General features: G+C 42.4%; 1 protein-coding gene across 3 annotated transcripts in view; it reads right to left on the reverse strand.

Annotated features, from left to right (window-relative positions):
- Positions 1-21,778, reverse strand: part of CNOT10 (CCR4-NOT transcription complex, subunit 10) — a 51,527-nt gene extending 29,749 nt beyond the window's left edge. For 2 of the 3 annotated variants that reach the window (XM_006890619.1, XM_006890618.1), the window contains exons 1-8: positions 21,757-21,778; positions 12,762-12,856; positions 11,609-11,770; positions 8,170-8,320; positions 6,749-6,891; positions 4,601-4,687; positions 3,934-4,017; positions 1,859-1,976 (exon numbers count right to left, since the gene is read on the reverse strand). In XM_006890619.1, the coding sequence (XP_006890681.1) occupies positions 1,859-1,976; positions 3,934-4,017; positions 4,601-4,687; positions 6,749-6,891; positions 8,170-8,320; positions 11,609-11,770; positions 12,762-12,856; positions 21,757-21,778 (862 nt within the window). Of the gene's footprint in view, positions 1-1,858; positions 1,977-3,933; positions 4,018-4,600; positions 4,688-6,748; positions 6,892-8,169; positions 8,321-11,608; positions 11,771-12,761; positions 12,858-21,756 lie in introns of those variants that run through there. The other variant, XM_006890620.1, reaches the window with a different exon arrangement.
- Positions 21,779-22,491: the final 713 nt, after the last annotated feature.

Raw genomic sequence — 22,491 nt, forward strand, 5'->3', positions numbered from 1 at the left:
GTGTGTGTACCGTCAAATCAGATCTGACTGGTATAGGAGGAGACTGCCCCTCCTTCTCCAGCAGAGCATCTGGTGGATTTGAACCGCACACCTCTGGGATTGTAGTGCAGCTTCTTGCCACTAGGCCACCAGAGCTCCCTACCACAACTGCTTATAGACCATGCCACCAGCGCTCACTCCCTAACATCTCACTGGACTGACAAAAAAGAAAAATTCTATTTCCCAAATCTTCTGCCTAAGTGTATTTTACTAGCAACAAAATAAAAGTTTATAGATGGGAAGCAAATTAAAGGGTTAAGTACTAATAATGATGAAAAAATATCAGTATGAATTAAATATATAGAAAACTTTTCCATTGGAGTACCATTAGCTGTTTACTAGTGAAATATATTCCCTGATCCTGATTCCACTCTAGCAAATGACAATTATCAAATCTTAATAAATTTCTATGAAGATAATCTGAAGCAAAATTTTCCCAAAGCTTACAATCTTTTCCGTCTGAAAGTCATTTTAGTGTTTAGTAGCAGTACGCCTCTGAAAAAACTAGGACAGTAAAAATACTGAAATAAAAATTAAGCAGAATTAAAAAAGAATTCTTACTTAAGATAGTAAGAATATCTGCAAGAGAATTATAGTGGAACACTGCCTTTCCACACGCTCCCTGACACCAATGAAAGGGGTAAATGAAGGTAGATCTGAGGATATGAACTGAATGTGTATCTAATTAGAATCTAAATACTTATTAGTTACTGGCATTTAAATCTTGATGCAAAAACAAACATTTTCAATGGTTTAACTTCATTTCTTAAATGAAAAAAATTCTTATAAAATAGCAATGGTATAACCTAAATGACAGTCATAAATTTAATCTTTCATTCAACTGTTAGAATTAAGTGACTTAAAAAAAATTAAGTGACTTGCCAAGACTCTTTAATACAGTCAAGAACATGTAGCAGTAGTTATTTTTCTAAGCTGAGAGAAGTCTTTCTGATGAGTAGTGACTGGGGTGTTTAGAGCTTGGAGCTGCAATCTAAGGTGGAGTTACTTGGCTCTCCTTGGCTGGAGCAAAGACGAGTGAAGAAAGTGAGGCTAACTCGTCCACAGGACTACCAGACACTGGTGAGCTTTAGTCTCCAGGCCCAGAGACCACAGCAAGATGGTTACTGGCTAGTTCTGGGGATCATCTGAACAAGATCACAGTTAAGAGGGTCTGGATAGAGTGAGGAATAAACAGGGAACAAAATCCAAGAACATAAGGAAGACCCCACTTGGAGGGTCTGCAGAGTTGGTTCCGACTCCACGGCAGTGACTCTGAGTTTTGAATAGTCTAATGAATGGATCATATATTCACTGCTTGTAAGAAAGAAGGACAATGGGAGCTCTGGCGGCCTAGTGGCAGGAAGCTGCACTGCAATCCCAGAGGCCTGCGGTTTGAATCCACCAGCTGCTCTGCTAGAGAAGGAGGGACAATCTCCTCCTGTACCAGTCAGATCTGATTTGATGGTACACACAGAGAAAATAATAAAATAAAATGAGAAAGAGAAAATTAAAAAAAATAAATAAATAAAGGAGGACAAACATGATCAGATTTCTTTAGAAAAATCTCATTTCACAAGGCAAAAGCTGAAGAACCCTATGCCCCACACGTTTGCTAAGCCGGTATTTATAAATGAAAGAGCAAGAGTGAATTTTTTCCTCAAATGGAAGCACACCATAAACTAAGATGCTGGGAATTATCTGCAGCAGAAATATTTAAACATTGCCCTTAAAGATCAGTCTATACTACTAACACAATACTTCTGTAGAACTGTCTAGGAAGGGAACCAAGCAACTCGCAGGCCAACGTCCTTTTCTTTACCTGTTTTCATGAATCCTGGATGGTCAGCAATGTTGGAACTATTCAGCAGCTTCACCGCTTTTCGGTAATTGCCTCTTAAGTACTCAAAGTTGCTTTTAAGAAACAGAGAGGGTGCTGACTGAAAAGAAAATACCAGTTACTTATTTTGTGTTTTCCTGTGTCAATTTCAAGGTCACAACTATACTGCTGCCCTGGAATTTGTCTGATAGCACAACTAAATTAGTCATGATTTAAAAAGTGTAATATTATCCACCAGATGCTCTGCTGGAGAAGGAGGGGCAATCTCCTCCTGTACCAGTCAGATCTGATTTGACAGTACACACACAAAATAATAAAATTTATTTTAAAAAAAGTGTACTATTGAAAATTATGGTCTATTCTCCATTGCTCTTATAATCTAAAAAAGATCCACAAACCCCACACCTATAAGAAAGCATCTCACATAAAGAATTAGGGGTCAAAAGCAACAATGAATGTATGGAAATTCAAAATCTCTGTAAACGTTCATTAAAATTAATTAAAAATAAAAGAATTAGGGGTCTTTCTAACAATGACTATAATCCATAAGCTATGTGGAGAGATAAAGCCCACAGCTTATCAACAGGCTGTCACTATTACACGACTAACTAGAAGTCATTCAGCAGCACAAATGAGGCCCTGAATTTAATGGTGCTTAGAAAGACTCATGAGCTTTGCTGGTTTTCAAGATACAAATGCACCCAAACAGATACAAAGATAAGAGGTTGAAATAATCAAATACTTTTCCAATTATCATGGCCCTGAACGGGCGCTATGAGTCACAGGCGACTAGATGGCACATCACAACAACCACCTTTTAAACAGAAATGTCTTCTTTGTGAGAGCTAATCTTATTCCAAGTATTCTTTCACTTCCAAGAATCCTCATAGAGGAGGATGTTCTAAACAGCCCCTCTGAAGAATACATAACATGTAGGGCTCTGGAGACTGTAAACATCTCTACGGGAGGGGATCTACTTCATTCATTCATCGTAGTTAAAAGCCAGCTTGACCTCTGAAATTCTAGTTGATCCTGGGCCCTTAAAAAGTCTTTTTTTCAAAAGGGGTTGGGATAGAGGTAGTGAAAGGAAGGAGTAATTGTACGTCAAATGTTCTAACACTAGTTAGATTGAAGGTATGCTAAGCCAAACACTATTGAGAAGGTTTTGTCTATAACCTATTGTGGCTATTGTTAATCAATATTTTGGCCACAATACTAAAATGTCCTAAAATAACGCAAATATCTAACAATAGCAAAATGCTTAGATACAGACTTATGATAAGCCATGCACTACTGGATAACTAGATGGCTATTACAAAGGGAGAGAGCTCTGGTGCGACAGTTCACAGTGAGCAGTGCTGCTAAGCCTTTTCAAGGCCTCCTGTGGTTCTACCTTCCCAGCCTCTAACTTGGCCAGTATCCTCCTGTTAAGATTTACGGCCTCAGAAACCTGATGGTCACTTGGAGTTGGAACCACCTTAAAGGCAATGCGTTCATGTTTTATAAAAAGACCCTTAGTGGTGCAGTAGGTTAAGTGTTGGGCTGCTAGCGATAAGGCTGACAGTTCAAACCCACCAGCTGTTTTGTGAGAGAAAAAGTAGACAGCCTCCTTCATAAAGAGCTGCAGGAGAATCCTGTTCTCCTCTGTTCTAAAAGGCCACCGTAGGTTGGAACTGATTGGACAGCAGTGTTTTGTTTCATTGTTTGAAAATAAATTTTTTAAGTTGCAAATAGTGGCTTTCAAGGTGATATACTGAAGGGAAATGTTTATTAAAATGTTAGGTATGTATTTAATATATTAAATGAAATTGTAGGCATTTTATGACTTCAGTGCTTCACAACTCTATAATATCAAGATTTATATCTAGTGGTACACCATAATGAATAGAACTTATTTAAAACAAAAGTATTCACAGACCACTTAACACGTTGGCGCACACTTTTTAAATTGACGACGTGCTTAGAAACACATTTGTCATCATTTGCGGCAATGTGTTAATAGAGTTTTAGGGCATAAAACCCACAAATATAAAAATAAATGTTCAAAAGAAACTCACATTTCCGGCTGTGTTCATGACCGACTTGATTTCCCTTTTGCAGGCTTTCAAGGACTTCATTTGGATATAAGCTCTTACTTTATACTGTCAAAGGAGAATGGAAAGAAGGAAAATCTATGGTGAATTCACATACACAGTGGCTCCTGACTTTTTAGGTGAGTAACATCAACTCCATCTGCTTGCAGTAGAGATATACCACTTTAAAACCACTGTCAGTATATTTTAACTTTTCCTTGGAATATACGCTAAAGAAAAAAAAATGTTAGCATACAATTTACATTCATATTCCAAGCAAAAATTCTACCAATTCTTAACTGTCAATGGTTAAATTAGAGTGTATGTTTAAATTCTATAAATTAATGTTATCATTTAATATACAATTAGGTCATTCCTCTCAATCTTCTATAGGTTACCTTAAAAATTATATACATATAATGCTATATATATATATGTATATTTTGCTGCAATCTAAAAAATTATATATACATACATATATATACACACACATATATATATAAGAGATTCTATAGGATAAATGTCCTACTAAACTCTAACACTTCAAAGGCAGTAAACATGCAAGCCTTTCACTCTTTACTGCTTCCCATAACCTAGGACACTGCTTTCTCATTCCTGAGGATAACATATATAACATGTATGTAACAGATACCTGATGTATCTTTGACTTTGCAGCTTCTATTAGAGCTCCACTCTCAGCTTTATGATTAGATCCATCTTTATTGGTGCTATTCCCAGTCTGTAGGGGGGTGAAAAAAATTGACAATATTGAAGTACTTTCAATTATACCTTAAATCAGGAGCCTGGAGGGGGTGAAAGAACTCCATGAAGACATGGTCACAGCTGAACTGAAAATAATGACGGGCCAGGTTTTTAAAGTACAGACATCACCCGAACAAAACCCAGATTATCTTTTTAAAGCCCAGAAGAGATGATACCATTTCCTTCTAAAAACCCTGGTGGGTATAACACTGCTGCCTAGAGCTAGTCCTAAGCTCCTAGTTCAATATTCAAAGTCCTTCATGATGTGACTCATCTCTATTCTATTCCACAGGTTCTACCCACTGTCTTAAAACAAAACACACCCAAAACCCAAGCCTGGCCCGTAGCTGATCCTCCAGCAGGTTTTCAGAGGCGGTAAAGCACATGGGAGGAGAATGTCCATTCTTCTTTGACGCAGCTGGTGGATTCAAACCACTTGGCTTTGGGTGAGCAGTGCAACTTCCTCAGTAGGCCACAGAGCCCTAGCGTTCTCCATCGATTATCTGAACTTGTCCCTGTCCACCTGACTCTCATACCCCTGTATTCTGCTTCTACTGTTGTGGCAGGATGGTTATTCCGCTCTGCCCTCTCCTTTTCTGGCCTGTCAAAACCTCTCCATCTTTCAAAGTCCAGTTGAAATGCCCACGTTGCTGTAAAGCATTCCCTACCCTTTCTCCTTTCTGCTCATGGATGCTGCCCAATGTGTCTCTTCCCACAGACCTGTAAGTATAGTGAAAAGCTTGTTTTCATTTTTGTTATCTTTATACTTGGCAGAGTATGTGCTAAACTGTAGGCACTTAAGAATATGCTGAATTACAGTTTATCAACTATAACAAGCACTGAACAGACAAATGAAATGCTACATGATCTTTAGGAGTAATAGCGTGAGTTGTTGTTGTTGTTATTATGTGCCATCGAGTCACTTGTGACTCATAGTGACCCTGTGTGTAAGAGCCCTAAACCTGCTCTCTCCTGTGTCAACCTCTCTGTCTCTGACACCCCAATCACTGAATCGATCCTTCTCGTAGAGGGTCTTCCTCTCTTGTGCTGTCCTTCCACCATTCCAAACACAACGTTCCTCTCCAAGGACTAGTCCCTCCTTGCAACATGTCCAAAGTATGTCAGACGGAGCTTCAGTACCCGACTGAAATACTTTATACCTAACTACCAAGCTGTACATGTTGTTGTTGGGTACCATCAAGTCAGAACAGACACATGGCTGACCTGCAGCAGGTTTTCAGAAGCTGTAAATCACACAGGAGGAGATTACCCATCTTTTCCCTAAAGAGTAGCTGGTAGATTTGAACCATGTACATTTGCATTGACAGTGAAATTCCTTACCTCTAAGCTACCAGAACGCCCTATAGATATTAGTGAGAGAAATTTATTTTGTTTTGGGTTTTTTGTTTTGTTTTGATTTTTAGGAAACTGAGGCTCAGAGGGGCTGATATGACCAAGACCATATTGTTTCTTTTATTTTTCAACCTCAACAAGAACAAATTTATGCAGGGAAAAAGTCTGGAAATATTAGAAATTGCACTCAAACGATATCCACATCAAAACTTGACTTGGATATTAACAAGAGCATTATTTATAAGAACCCCAAAATGTGAAAACAATCCAAATGTACATCGACTGATGAACAAATTAAAAAAAATGCCGTATACTCATGTAATGAGATATTATGTGCCTCATCAACAAGGATGAGCCTTAAAAATGTGTTAAATGAAAGAAACGATAGATACACGTGGCTAGATAGCGTATGATTCCATTTATAGGAAATATCCCGAACAGGCAAATGCAGAGGAAGAATGCAGAGCCGTAGAATGGAGGGAGGACGGAGGAACCGGAAGCTGGAAGCTACAAGGCTTCTTTCTGTGATGGTTATACAACTCTGTGAATGTACTAAAAGCTGCTCAAGTACTTTAAAATGTTAACATTTTATAGCCTATAAATTCTATCCCAATAAGGCTATTAAAATCTCTTAGAAATCTTAATCCTATTTTGAAGTTCAGTGGGATTACCTTGGGACACTTACCTCATTCTTCCCATTTTTGTTGCTGTTGCCCTGGGAAATCATTTTCTCTAGAACGGCAAGAAGATGCAAAGCTTTCTCAGCCTGGTAAGTTAGTATGTACAGGTCGACCAGCAGAAAACATACGGCTTGGGCAAATTTTTCTTCTGGTGAAAACAAAAAACCAACAAAAAACAGAGAAAAAAACAAAAAACAACATCCAAAGTCATAATCCAAAGTGAAGGAAAGAGCCCCGCTCACCCTGCCCAAAGGGTACTGCAACCCCTATGGACCACCCTCCAGAGTGACTTGTTCAGAGACCACTGTCCTCTAACATTCAGCTGCAATCATTTGGCTCTAGTGGCCTAGTGGCAAGAAGCTGCGTTGCAATGCCAAAGGCACTCGGCTCAAGGCCACTAACTAGCTGCTCTGTGGAAGAAGGAAGGGCAATCTCCTCCCGTGCGATTATCTGCCTCTGAAAACCTGCTGGAGGGTCAGATATGGGTCAGTTCTGACTCTATGGTACACAACAACAACAACATTATTTTTTTTTAACCTGGTCAAGTCAACAGGCCCATTAGCGTACCCTCCTCACTCCTTAACATCCACTTTCACCTCAAGGACTAGAAGTTTAATGTCTGTAATAAAATTGATCTCTGAGGTCCAAGAGAGGAATAGGGCCCAAGAATTAGCTATTCTGTGGCAGCCTTTTGGGCCAATGTCTGCCACGGGGGAGGCAGGTACTGAATTTGACAGGCAATCCTACAGCCTCTAGTTTCAGAAATTCTAGCAGCTAAATGCCCTTTGGCATGATATCTACCGAACATCAACATCATAGTGAGGAGAGTTACTTTCTCTGAGGGGCACTCAGGTGGTTTAGTGGCGGAGGTTTAAACACACCAGCTGCTGGGCAGGACCAAGGTGAGCAATCAACTTGTGTGCAGTTTACTGCCTCTGAAAACCTGCCTGGTTCCTCCTCGATGGAACACAACAACAATTAAGCATTACTCAGGAAAACTGCAGTTTAGCCAACTGGTGAATTAAATTCCATCTTGTCCTCTAACATTCCAGAATGTTCCTCCCTCAATTTGCTGTTCAATCAGGAAAGGACCAGATACCCTACGGTGGTATTTAAATGGGAAATTGAAAAAAATAAGAGGAAAATAGTATCATTATGTGTTTCTAGTGAGAAACAGCACTTCCATTAAGTTTCTTGAAGACTGGGGAAGAGCTTAAAAGAACTGACTTTTCAGAACATTAAAGGGCATGCAACATGTTTGCTTGGTCCCCCTCATCTTTTCCTTAAATGCTGAAATGTAATTTCTGACTTAGGTCATCTAGGCAGAAATACTCAAGAATGATGAAAGCATAAGAAAACAGAAATTAAAAAACACACACACACACAAAAAAACCCAGAAATCTTTCTGATCTGACAAATAACATACCAAACGGTTCTATGAACTGATAAAGTTTCTCGCCCACTGATATGGCTTCTGTGAACTGTCGGAGATGATAAAGAATGACTGCCTGGTTATAATACAACATGCTGTTTTCAACATCGTCCAATCCGTCCATTTCTTCAACAGCTGAGTGGACCTATGAGACAGCAGGGGCTATGCTTTAACAGAGGTAGGAAATGGAAAAGCAGGAGGGAAAGACCTATGAACAAAGAGGATCACGGGCGCTCGTTCTTACCTGGAATTGTCCACCTTTCAACTGTTCTAACTCTATGCCATTGAGTAGACTATGAACAGATCTGAAACCTGCCCTATCCTCTTCACCTCCAATACGCTCAAGGCCATTGGTCCAGTCCCTGCGTCAGTTCCCCTTGTGAGGGTCTTACTCTCTTCCTCTGACCTTTCCCAGCATGATGTCATTTTCCAAGGACTGGCCCCTTCCGAACATATGCTCAAAGTATTTTAACTCCTCTTAGAGTAAAAATAATTTCATTCACAATAAAATGCTGTTGAAGAAAACACTTTAGGAGGATTTAACGAAGGACTCAGTTCAAGACAAGGCAGTGCTGGGAAGATGCATTTCCTGACTTGACTGCTAGAAGGCTTCTGCATAGGTTTCCTATTTCCCACCCTCAGGGGTACTAGGCTGCATAGGGAGTAGACAAAACTTGTAAGAGTTTTCCCATAAAAATGTCAATGGAGAATGTATAGGTAAATTTCACTAAAAACAACACCAAAAGAGTAATATAAAACTTAAATAACATGTAAGTAAGAACAGTAGCTAACCATTTATTATGTGCTAGGCCTGCTATGTCAAATCTCTTACAGAGAACATCTGATTGAATCCTCACTTTATCTCAAGGACATAGATAATATTACCATTCTTATTTCATAAATAAGCAAACCAGCACAAAGAGTGTAATTATTTTTTCCCCCTAAAACCAGGAACCACAATCAGGATGCATATTTTCTGATCTTCCTGGAAAGTCTGTTGTTTCCATAATAAAAAGAGAATAGGTAACTTCTTAAAGCAATGAACAAAAACACTTATTCACATATGGTGGTCGGTCATCCTTTCCCAGGAATAATTTGTATTTCAAAGTTAACAACCTTTTTGTAAACTGTAACATCAGCCTTTTAAATTTTAATCATGTTTCACAACTATTTTGTGGTTCCACAGAGCACATGAAAGTAGAATTCTATTTACCGTAAAACAGACTTTTCCTTGCCGTAATAGAGACTTCAATAAATTACTGAGTAATGTTAAAGGCGGAGGGACAGTGCAGGAGAGGGAGAACCTGAATGAGATGGACTGACATAGTAACTGGGGTAATGTAATAGGTGTGTCTGAGACTGTGAGACTGACTCAGCACAGGACAGGGTTCAGAGCTATTGGGGAGAGGGTCAGTAGGAGTTGTAGTCAACACAAGGGCACATAACAACAATGATAAAGAAATAATTCTATAATTGAAATTTTGTGAAATGGGTGAGCTCTGGTGGCCTAGTGGCAAGAAGCTGCACTGCAATCCCAGAGGACAGCGGTCTGAATCCACCAGATGCTCTGCTGGAGAAGGAGGGACAATCTCCTCCTGTACCTGTCAGATCTGATTTGACGGAGCACACACACAAAAATAATAAAAATTTAAAAAAAAAAAAAGAAATGAAAAGAACATTCGGAAATTTTGTGAAATGAAACAAAATACAAAGATTTTACAATTTTAGTTTGGCTGCCAGCAATGAGCCTGAAGGTTCATAATGCATCATCGTTTGTAACCTGGTTTCTGCAAACCTTGATCCTGTGTGTCGAGCTGGACAGACAAGTTCAAGTGTTATCAAGCGCCTCTTCACACACTGACAGCACATGCATCTCACTTGGTGTGGGGGCTCTTTATACTCTTCATTGTCAAGTCCTTATATGGTTAAAAATGATTCAAATAAACAAAGGCTCAGATCCCAAGAAAGGCAATTCTTCCTGACAGTTATGGAACAGAGCAAAAATGAGCTGAGTGAGGTTTAACCCTCAGCCAGAAAACAGAGTTTTCAGATACATTAAGGTGCTTTAGATTAAGCAATGGTTGAACTTGACATGAATTAGAACATTTCTATGATTCACCAAAATTAATTAATAACTACTCCTGTTAGAACCAAAAGTACTAATGAAATAGAACATTTGTGAAAGGAGAAAAGGTTGAAAAGATGCCACTGTGCTCTGGACATGTGATCCTAAACAGAAGAAAGATCTGGAGAAAGTCAGGACACAAGAGTCTAACCACTTGTAGGAGACTTAAGAGTTGAGGGCACTTAGGGGGCTGCTGGATCAACCCGTACGTGGTGAGAGGAAAGGCTGGCCAAAGGATCCAAAATAAGCCAAACTCACACCCTTCTCTTAGCTTAACACCAAGTTTGTAGGACCTTCTTATTCTAAAAATAGTTCTAAGGCTAAACTTGTGCTCAAAGGCCAAACCAATGTGTCCCAGAAAAAATGTTCCCTGGACTCCAGTAAACCGTCTCCTCATTCCGGAGCTCATAGCCTGAGCAGTGATGACCGGCACCGACGCAGAAGTGCACTTGGGCCCAAGTGCTCACAAGACATGTTCAACAAAGTCCTGCTTCAAATGCAGTTCCTCTCCTTATTTGTTCTCTCATTGCTGTTGAATTGGAACTGACTCGGAGCTGACTCTCTGTTGGTTTTCCAAGGCTGTAAAAGCACACAAGGAGACTGCCCATTTTTCTCCTGGGTTAAAATTGCTGGGTTGCCACTGGATTCAAAGCACCAGTGACTTGGGTCACCAGTGACTTGGGTTAACAGTGAACTTGCTGTAGACTGAGCCCCCTGAGTTCTCTCCTGTCAAACAGTAAGCACTAAACGACGGCTATCAGATTCCCTCACCGTCCCAGCCTTGGGACGAGAAACCGCTGCTGTTACAGACATTATGAAACAGACCATTGGAAGCCACATGTAAATCAAAATATCTCCTAATTATCTCTTAATCCAAAATGGTAAAACAACATCATGACTAATAATCAGATTTGTGCAGTTATAGATAAGTCTAACTTGGCAGTTAAGCTTCTTTATTTACTCCTACTTTAACTGTTCCACAAAATACCTTCTTCATTGTCATCAAAACACTAAAGTTTGCCCAAAGTTTACATAGAAGTCCACTTTGTTCAAATTAGTAACAAATCCCATAAAAAAAAAATCAAGCTACACAGCATATGACATTTTACTTTCTGGAAAGGTAATTTTATACAAATAAAATTAACCAGTAAATGCTTCAGATATATTACTATATATTACCATATATATTACTGTGAGATAAATATAGCAATATCATGTAAGAAGGCACATTTACTTTCCTTAACTCCATTTATTATTTCACCAATAAAAGAACATTACAGTATTTTTATAGTAAAATTCATTTATCACCTGATTTTTCAGCTGGTTAAGTGTTTGTCTTAAATTATCCGTTGTTGTTTGATTACTTTTAAAAAACTCAGCTATTGCGATATTCAAAAGTATTTTATAATCATCTTTGTTTATGTCTTGTAGGCAGGCAAGGTGTTGTAGACAGGTATCGTAATTTCCAGTCTAAAAAACAAACACATACCATACAAACCAAATGACATACCATTTAAAAACATAATTTATTTATTTATCTCTTTGTGTGTGTGTGTGTGTGTGTGTGTGTGTGTGTGTGTGTGTGTGTGTGTGTGTGTGTGTGTGTGTGTGTGTGTGTGTGTGTGTACCGTCAAATCAGATCTGACTGGTACAGGAGATTGTTCCTCCTTCTCCAGCAGAGCATCTGGTGGATTCAAACCGTGCACCTCGCAGTACACCTTCTTGCCACTAGGCCACCAGAGCTCGCCTTATTTATCTCAACTTTTAAACTTCTTTCCAAAAAGTCAATCTGTCTACTGTAACTAAAGTTGCTCTATAACATTCTGAGATATTGTCATATCTGGTAAATATACTCTGTATATCTAAATTTCAAGTTTTTCCTGTTTACATGTATATAACCTGATTCTCAAATAAGATTTTCTTTCCTATCATTTTGTGGGAGAAAAAACAGTGCTAACAATAATCTTTCCTGGGTTCTATTTTATATTACAAAGACAAATAAACTAAACAGAGTAGTGAAATGAACACTGATTGCCTTTATTTGTTGTTGATTGCTGTCAAGTGGAACAGGACTCATAGCAAGCCAATGAATAAAAGGGCCTGAAGCCTTATAACTAAGGACATTTATCAAAGGTCATAAGAGTTTCCAGAGGCATGTTGTTTAGGAAGTAAAAACCCTTCACAACAACCACCCAAAACCCCAAACCAAAAAACAAATACTCAAGCAAGGTAAGAGTTAACACATGTTTGTTAAAATATGGCTCAAATGTTCACTTTTTCTACTGTATTTACTTAAAACAAACTCTAAAATAGTTCTTATCCTAGAGGGAAGCCTCCTCCTCTTTAAGTGTAACTCTCGAATTATTACAGAGTAAAAACCCCAAGTTTAGAAGTTGACTATGGAAAGGTCCATTCTGAGATTCTGAAAGGGTTGGCAGGTAAAGAGGTGCCATTTACTCACTGAGAAAGCCTGGAAAGCGCTACAGGACAGCTCCTTCTCCTGGTCAGTCAGCCCGGAGGACTGACCTGCTCCTTCATGCTTCTCCGCTCCTTGATCTGTAAGCATACAAGTTCGACAGTTCTGTAGAAGCAAAGCTTTGTGGTCAGTTAGTCACAACTTTTCTTTGTAATATCTTCTTCAACGATGATTACAACGACCATTAGTTTCCATATGCTCCAGGACTATTTTTATTTTACTTGTGACTTGTCTTTTCATGTCTTCGCCCATTTACCCATATTATAGAGTTTTAGGAAGCTCTACTAGTTTAGTGGTAAAGAACTGTGCTACTTTACAAAAACAGAATGAAGCTGCTAACACAAAGGTACACAGTTCAGATCCATCAGCTGCTCTTCAAGAAGATGGGAGGTCTCATTCAATGTAATTTACAGCCTCTGAAAACCTGGTGGCGGGCCAGCTATGAGTCAGTTCCAACTTGATGGTATTTGACAACAATAACAATTAGTAAGAAAGATGCTGCTCTTCAGAAAACATCTGGAACAAATGTTTCCCTCACCACCACTCATGTCACAACTACAGCTTTGGTGACCAGAACACTGAAGGAAAGGACTCATGTCCTCCATGAATCAGTGTCCCCTCTACTAAGACTAGAAGAACTAGATGGTGGGCACCTACCTCTACTGCCCACTCACCCCAAAGGGTCGTAACAGTTCTCAGGGAGAGCAGATAACACTTAACACTGTTCAAATCCAGGGGTGAAAAAGATCATCAGACTTACTTGTGGACACATGATGAAACTGGATACAAACCCCTAGCCCTGCCTCACCAGTTACCTCATGGAGCCTCAATTTCCCATCTGAGTCTATTATTTTCAACACACAGCAACGTTGTTGATGGGCACAGTGCCCTTTGAGGGCAGATGTGGCCACCACCATGCTGCCTTCACTCTTTACAAGGAAACTGAGATTCACCTCAGTTCCATTTCAATTTTGTCTGTTTAAGAAATGATGTTCATTCTAGTCATCGTATTTTATTTATACGTAGTTTCTGCCTTACTGTGCTGTCTCCTTCCCAGCTGTGTGTTGAAAATAACGGACAAGCTCCCTGGCCCTGGCTCTGTAGGGCAGCTGTCCCAGGCCAGCTCGGCGTCACACTGGTTTCTGGTTCTCCTCTGCTGCTGTTCACTGCCTGGGGCAGGTATCTCTGCTCCTGAAGCGTGTGTGGTGCTGCATGCTCTGCTGGCAATGAGATTCCCATCGGCGGTTGCTAAACCTGCTCAATTTAAACGTGGTGGGAGGACAAAACTAACCTATCTCATCACACGTCGCCCGCCCACCTCATTTGCATATTCTCACCGACCGACCATCGGGTGGAAATGTAAAGCCAGTGAGCTGGAGAAGCCATTCTGCCTACATGGTAGTCCTAATATGTTAGCCTTATGAGGTACCACGCAGTTGGAATCACTTCACAGCTGACTCTCTGGAGGGTTTTCAGAAGTTGTAGATTGCAAAGATGGAGACTGCCCATCTCGTGGAGCAGTTGGTGTACTCGAATCGTTTGCCTCTGGGTTGGCGGCACAGCTCCTTACCACTAAGCCACCAGAGTTTTCTAATATAAGGGCCTGTATTACATGGTTTAATAGGCTGTCTTCCCAACTCAGAAATTCAGTAATCCCAAATAAGCTTCTAGAAAGAAACTGCTATGTTTATTCATAAAGCAGGAGTTAAATGCAACAAAGGTCATAGTGGACGATGTCCACACTGGGAGAAATGGTAGACTTCTCTCCCTTAACCTTACCACTCTCAGCAACTTCTACCACCACAATCCCAAGTCTCCCAGAGGGCATGGAGTAGGTGGAGACATACAGCCTGCCCTTTGCTGGGAGTTATTTCTAAAATGTGAGCATTTGCCTTGTAAATGGTAAACTCCGTGCATTCGCTCAGTCATCATGTGAGAGCTGACATGGCCAGCGTGGAGCAGGAGATTGATTCTTCAACACAGTTTTTTCCAGTTACTGACTTTGTCTTTCACATGACTGCAGAGATGTGGGGTGTCTGTGGTCCATCAGCAGGACTGGGAGAGCTTGCTTATAGTGTAAAGAGCACCTTTTGGGCAGGAACATGTAAATAAGGCGTGCAGACTGACAAGACGGCTGGTCATCCGCTGTCCTGCCAGACTTACACTGACCAGGTGCAGAGAAGAATTTTTTTACATGTTTCTCCTGTCATGTAAGTTTTTAAGGAATCCTAATTTATAAAAATTTATCTTCTCTTTATAAGGTAGTGTAATATACTGAAACTAAACGCCAAAAAATTCAAGTTATTCTTGATAGCTTGTTAAAAAATATGCTCTTTGTAGGTCAGATGAGGGTCTTTAGTAGGACTTCTGGCCTTTTCAGAGATGGTGTCATTCACACAAGTTGCAGAAGTTTTCAACCTTCAGCCTTCACAAAAAGCAGAAGGACACATGTGACCATTTCTACCATGATCCCCTTTTGCTGGGCCAACAAATCAGAACCAACTTACCTCTGACCCTCCAGCTGGTTTTCAGAGTCTTAAATCACACGAGGAAGAAACTGCCCATATTTTACCCCCTGCAGAGTAGCTGGTGGATTCGAACTACCTGCCTTTGGGTTGGCAGTGCACTTCCTTACCCACAAGGGCACCAGAGCCCCCTTGATATCCCTTAGCTACATCTCTAGAAATTTTCCAGGAAAAGAGAAGCCACCAATTTTTAAGATAAATAAACAAGGCAGAAGGGTGGGCAAGCTCCTCGCACGACATTTACAGCCTTTTGAAAATTTGTTGGAGAGTCTGCCACCAATGTCTCCCATTCAATAGAAATAAGAGTTTTAAGCTCAGGTACTTAAAAGATTACAAGGAGAAGCCAAGGAGAGGTTGTTGGACACTAAGGCTTTCAAACAGAGACAGACTACTACAGCTTCAGTGTTTGTTTTTTATTCCTTCTTTTTTTTAATTGAGATTTTAATGAAACCTTATAGAAAAGTTGGATTTTTATTCATTCACTGTTGCACATTTTCCTCCCTGCATCCCCCAGTTTGCTTTTTTTTCATTGTTATACAATTTTCCACCCCCACCCCATACACTTTACTATGCAGTTCTTATTCTGGACTATTGTCATACAAATAATGCCTAATCATATATTCATAAATGGTTCTTTCCCTCACCTGTTTTAATGCAGTGTACATTTACCCCCTCTTCCTAGTTCCCCCCCAATCCTAATGTCAGTCCCACTTTATAACAATGGTATTATGCAGTATTTGTCCTTTTGTGACTGAGATATTTCACTCAGCATAATGTCCTCCAGAGTCACTCATTTTGTGTATTTTCTGAGTTCCTTGTTTTTCAGTGCTGCATGGTAGTCCATTGTGTGAATATACCACAGCTTCTTTATCCATTCGTTTGTTGATGAGCACTTGGGTTGTTTCATCCCTTTGCTATTGTAAACAATGCAGCAATAAACACGGTGTGTGCAAGCTTCAGTGTTTTAAAACAAGTAGACAAATAGCAACTGCCACTGAGCTGATTCTAGTTCACACTGAGGTTACAGCACAGAGCACAACTGCCCCGTGGAGGTTCCATGATGTTTATTTTTCCAGAAGCAGACTTCCCTATCTTTCTCCCACAGAATAGCAGGGAGGTTCAACCGGTGACCTTTCAGTGAGCAAGCACAGTACTTTAACCTCTGTGCTACCCGGCCTCTTACAGACTTCAAAAACCTCTTGCACAAGGGAGATTTAACCAAGCCACGTGCATGCTCGGGGTGGCTGTCCTGGGCCATCAACTAGGAATGACTCACAGCTTAATAGCCTGCTGATCCTTTGGCGGGTTTTCAGACGCAGTAAATCACATGGGAGGAAACGGTCCATCTTCCTCCCTACAGAGCAGCTGGTGGATTCGAACCACATAACTTGGCATTGGCAGTGCAATTCCTTACCCCTAGACATTTCTTTAGAAGATCCTATACTTTCACCCTGCCCGGACCCCCCCTTTGTTGTTCCTATGCCTTCGAGCCAGAACGGACTCACAGCTGACCCTGCAGCAGGTTTTCAGAGGCAGCAGATCACAGAGGAGGAGACCACACATCTGTCTCCCAAGAGCAGCTGATGGATTCCAATTGTGTGCTTTCAGATGGTAGCGGCCGCCTGACCGGCCACCTCAGCCCCTCTGGCTGTTCTCGTGTGCTGCTGTCATTATGTACTGCTGAGCTGACCCGACTCGTATCTATCTGGTCCTCCAGCTTTCAGAGGCAGTTTAATCACATGGGAAGAGATCACCCATCTTTCTCCCGTGGAGCAGCTGGTGGATTCGAACTGCATGCCTTCGGGATTACAGCACAGCTCCTTACCTCTACGCAACCAGAGCTCCCTGTAGCTCATGCAATCCTAACTAGCACAAAACCAATTTGCAAAAACAATAAAAGGTTCTCTCCTCCCAACCTCAAATTCTTAAGGAAATCTTGGGGGGGGGGCAAGAAAGAAAGAAAAAAGCAGAACATAAATAAGGAAGAGACATCAGGGTTTACAGAAACTGTTACTTAAAGATTGCTGTTGTGTACTGACACTCCAGAGGGTGGTGGTGGTTGCTGATTGCCTTCAAGTCAAGAACGACTCATAGCGATCCTATGAACAAAAGGCCTAAAGCCCCTCTACAACTACTGACATTTATCAAAGTTCACAGAGTTTCCAGTGGCATGTTGTTTAGGAAGTGGACACCACTCCTGCTTCCAGAGGATTTTTAGAGGCTCTGTGAAGCAGCTGGTAGATTTGAACCTTATACTGGTTGGCTGCACAATTACTTATCACATCGGAGTCTTTGTAAAAATAGTTAAGGAAGTCATTAAATAACAGATTACTATAATGATTAATACTATGTGTCGACTGGGCCATCATCCTCAGTACAATGTAACCATTCTATGTGTGAGGAAGTTCCAGTGGCCTAGTGTTAAGGAATTGTGCTGCCAAACCAAAGACACATGGTTTGAAACCACCAGTTGCTCTGAGGGAGAGCAAGTGAACAGTCTCCTTCTGTGTGATTTACAGTCTCTGAATACCCACTGCTTTGGGTCAGCTATGGGTCAGTTCTGACTCGATGGTACATAATAACAACATTCTATGTGTCAGGGAGTTCTGTTAGCTGTGATCCATAAGGAGTTGTGCTGCTAACCCAAAGAACAGTCCCACTGGGTGGTTCAAATATACTAGTGGCTCAAAGGGAGAGAGAAGGGCAATCTCCTCCCATGTGTTTTACAGCCTTGAATACTCGCTGTGAGTCGGACTCTCATAGTTATTGAAAGAAACGACGGTGGTGCAGTGAATTACATGCTGTGGCTCTTCGAACCATGGTCTTTGCAAGTCCCACCATGTGACTACAGAGGATTACGTAAACGTGAGGGTTTATGGCTAAGTGAGCCAGGGGTTCTGACCAACCAAAGGGGAGCCTCCTTCGGGTCAGCAGGACAACGAGTGGTAAGGAGTTGCGCTGCTGACCCGAAGGCAGATGGTGTGACTCCCCCAGGGGCTCTGCTGAGTGATCCAGCCTCTGAAAACCCACTGGAGGGCCAGCCATGAGTCAGTTCCAACTGGACGATATGTAACAGTGAACTGGGTAGCTCGCAACTACTGTAAATAAAACTCACAGTCATTGCTGCAAGGAGTCAGAACTGACTCCCAGTCAACCCTCCACAGTGTTTCTGAGAATGTAAATCGCACAAGAAGTGACTGTTCATCTTTCTCCTTTGAAGCAGCAGGTGGATTCAAACTTTCAGAGTTACAGCCTTTGGGTTAGCAGGCAACTGTGCAGTCCAGAGCTCCCTAATACTATAAATACGGTAAAGGGCATCTTGTGGGGTAGAATCATGCAGATAAAAGAACAGATGCCACTCTGTTAGGCTCAAACTGAGAGGTGGGAAAGGGGAAATGTCACTGTTATTAAGAGAGAAAAGCCGTGAGGCAAGAGCAGCCTTTGTTTTTTGTTTTTTATTTTATTTTATTATTTTTGTGTGAGTGTACCATCAAATCAGATCTGACTGGTACAGGAGGAGATTGTCCCTCCTTCCCCGGCAGAGCATCTGGTGGATTCGAACCGTGCACCTCTGGGATTGTAGTTGCAGCTCCTTGCCACTAGGCCACCAGAGCTCCCTAGGAGCAGCCTTTGGACCTAAGACCTCAGTGCTCCAACTCCCAGACCCTGGAGACAAAGAGCTGCTGGTGGGAGCAGAGGAGGCACAGCTGGGAAGCTGTCAGGAGACAGTCTGGGCTTCCAGCCCAATGAGGGAGAAAGCTGAGTGCTCTGAGGCAGCAGGCTTACTGGCAGGATAAGGACCTACCGGCGTTTGGCAAAGAGCTACCTCTGCCATTCCACAAAGCTAGAGCTGGAGATGGGCATCGTGCTTGGTAGGGGAAAATCTCAGAGAGATGCCTAACACGACCGTTTAAACAACGGACTTGAACATAGTAATGATTGTGGATGGTGCAAAAGCAGGCAACATCTCGTACATCTCGAGTTCTCATGTTTGTTGCTGTTAAGTTCTTAAATCGCTTACGACTCACAGCAAAACAGCTCTGAACCCTGCTCTCTCCTGAGCCAACTTTATTTTCTCTGACACACCTACCCCCATTATCCCAGTCACTCAGTCAGTCCATCTCCTCCAGGATCTTCCTCTCCTGGGTTGTCCCTCTACCTTCCCAAGCATGAGGTCCCTCTCCAAGGGCTGGTCCCTCCTTGCACCATGCCCAAAGTATGTCAGATGGAGCTTTAGTATTCTTGGCTCCAAGGAGCAGCCTGGCTTCACCTTCTCCAGGATGAAGCTGTTTGTTCTCTTAGCAGTCTGAATCAGAATAATTTTATAGCCTCTAACAATACGACACAGCAGGACTCAGCTCTTGACATTTGTGAATTAATGAATGAGCAAGGAGCAGAGGAAACCTGAAGGCTTACTGGGGAAGGGGGTTAGGCTGAAAGCCATCATTCCAGGCAGGTGAAACAGAAGTGGCAAGTAGAAATACAAATGTGGGGAACAGAGCCACTGTCTCCAGTGAAGAAGGACGAGGCTGCCACCCTGCTCAGGCCACGTTTGTTCCCTGCTTGGCCATTCTCCCTCTCACGCCCACGTCCTGCCTGCACTGTAGCACAGCATTTACTTCTGCACTTCATCCAGGTCTCTGCTCAGAAGTTATCTCAGCTGACGCGTCTCCTGACGAACCTTCCCAAAATCCTAAAGCACACTTTTTCAACCTTCATATCCTAAGCCCTTCCTCTATCGCTTTTCCTCTTAGTAGATGGCTGAGAGATCCTCTAATGATTTTATCTGCAAGTGCATCAGGATCTGTTGTGGTTGTTAGGTGCCATTAAGCCGAGCATGACTCATAGCAACCCTGTGAACAACAGATCTGAACCCTGTCCTACCCTGTGCCAATCTCACAATCTCCGGCACTCTCAAACCCAACTGCTGCAGGCACCATGTCAATACATCTGGTCTTCCTCTTCATCGAGATCTATTTCCTTCAATTTTGAATCAAAGTTCATTTGTTATTACAGTTTGTTGTTACGTGCACAGTGACTCTGTGAACAAATCTGAACCTTGCCATGTCCTGTGCCAGCCTCACCATCTCTGCCATGACCATTATCACAGTCACCGTGTCAATCCGTCTCATTGAGGGTCTTTCTTTTTCTCTGACCCTCCACCGTTCCAAGCACAAGGTCTCTTTCCAAGGAACAGCATTTCCTAACAACATGCCCAAAGTATGTGAGATGAAGTTCACCTCTTTCTAAGGAGCACTGTGGTTACACTTCTTCTGAGACAGATTTGTTTGTTCTTTTGGCAGTCCAAGGGATATTCAATATTCTTCTCCAATACCACAACTCAAACGCATTGATTCTTCTCTCATCTTTAATCACTGTCCAACTTTCAGATACATAGGAAGAAATGGAAGATACCATGGCATGGGTCAGGTGCACCTTGGTCCTGAAACTGACATCAATGCTCTTTAGCACTTTGGAGAGGTATTTGACAGCAGATTTCCCCAGGAGGACATGTCTTCTGATTCACTGACTGCTGCTACCCATGGGTGTTGACTGTGGATCCAAGTAAAAGGAAATCAATGACAACTTCAAGGTTTTCTCTGTCTGTCATGAAGTTGTCTATTGGTCCTAAACCCTATACTGAGAGTTTATTTTTCAAAATAATGTCCAGGCGTGGACCACTTCTACATCTAACCACTTAAATTCTTTCCAATAAAACTTGGATACAAGAGAGACCGCAAAGTTCATACTGCAGCCCTACTAACCAGGTCTTCCCGGAGGCAGGCTGGAAAGCATTTTGCTTTCCTTAATGAGGAAGATTCTAGTGATTGGGACTGTAATCAGTAAAATCCTGCCCAGCTTATCTAGTTGTTGTGTGCTGTCAAATCTGAATCTGACTCACAGCTGAACCTCCATGGGTTTTCAAAGATGGTAAATAATTTGGGAGGAAATTGTCCATTTTTTTTTCTGAGCAGCTGATAGATTCGAACCGCCTGCCTTTGAGTTGGCAGCACAAGTCCTGTTCATCAAGCCACCAGAGACTTGAGAAAGCTGGCCCTGATGTGGTTCCAACAGCCCCAGCCTAACTAAAGCGATGTGACACGAGGAAGGCAGCGGAGCGGCCTGGGGTGAGTTCCCCCAGATCGGCCTCTGCTACAAGCATGTCAGAATGTCATGCAGTAAACTCAGAATTGCATCTCTGAGGTCCCGGCAAACCTGGAGAGCGGAGCAAGGACGCTCCTGGGCAGCTCGTGCTGCACGTGAGTAAAAAGGAAAACGACCCGATGTGGATCCCCAGGACCCACGTTAGGACGGCCCGAGGCGGATGCGGGGAGAGAAATGCAAGTCCAAGTGCCCACCACCCAGACCCCATCCGACCCCGCGGGCCTCAGCCGCCGGGTGCTCAGGGTCCGCTCACCCTCGGTGTCCAGCCCCTCCTGGCGCCGGACCCTCACCTGCAGCCTTGTCTGCAGCCATCTTCTCGGGTCCGGAGGGGTCCCGCAGGTGACGAGGCCCTGCCTCCCTTAGTCGGAGTCACTCAGAGACGGCGCCAGTACACCTCGGCTCCGGCCCCCTGGTTCCGGCCTGAACAGTGGGCCGATCGCGGGATGAGGAAGTGACGACGCCGGTTCGCGTTCGCGTAGTCTAGCAACATGGGCAGCACCTCCTCTGCCGGGGCGGAGCCATTGCCTCCCGGCGCCCGGCTTCCGCCCCGCGGCGCCCCGGGACACACTGCTTCCGGGGCACGCAGCGCCCCGGGGCGGGGCGTGGGAACGCGGCCTTGGCCCCGCCTCACGTCGGCGTGCCTCCGCGCCCCGCCCCCGGGGACACGTGCGCCTGCGTCTGCGCTGACAAGTGGTCCTGATCTGTGGCAGGATGCGCTCTGCTTTGTTTATTGTGTAAGTGGCCCATCAACAAACGAATGGATAGAGAAGCTGTGATATATTCACACAATGGATACTATGCTGCATTGAAAAACAAGGAACTCATGAAATATTATACAAAATGACCCTGGAGAACATTATGCTGAGTGAACTATCTCAGTCACAAAAGGACAAATATTGCATAGTGCCACTGTTATAAAACTGGACTGACATCAGGGTTTGGGGGAAGACTGAGAAAGACAGGATAAATTCTAATTTGTAATTTATTAATATTATATATAAATTAATATAAATATATTAATATAT

The sequence above is a fragment of the Elephantulus edwardii genome, unplaced genomic scaffold, assembly GCF_000299155.1.
Source record: "Elephantulus edwardii isolate Elephantulus edwardi_28Jun2011 unplaced genomic scaffold, EleEdw1.0 scaffold00091, whole genome shotgun sequence".
NCBI classification, from domain to species: domain Eukaryota; kingdom Metazoa; phylum Chordata; class Mammalia; order Macroscelidea; family Macroscelididae; genus Elephantulus; species Elephantulus edwardii.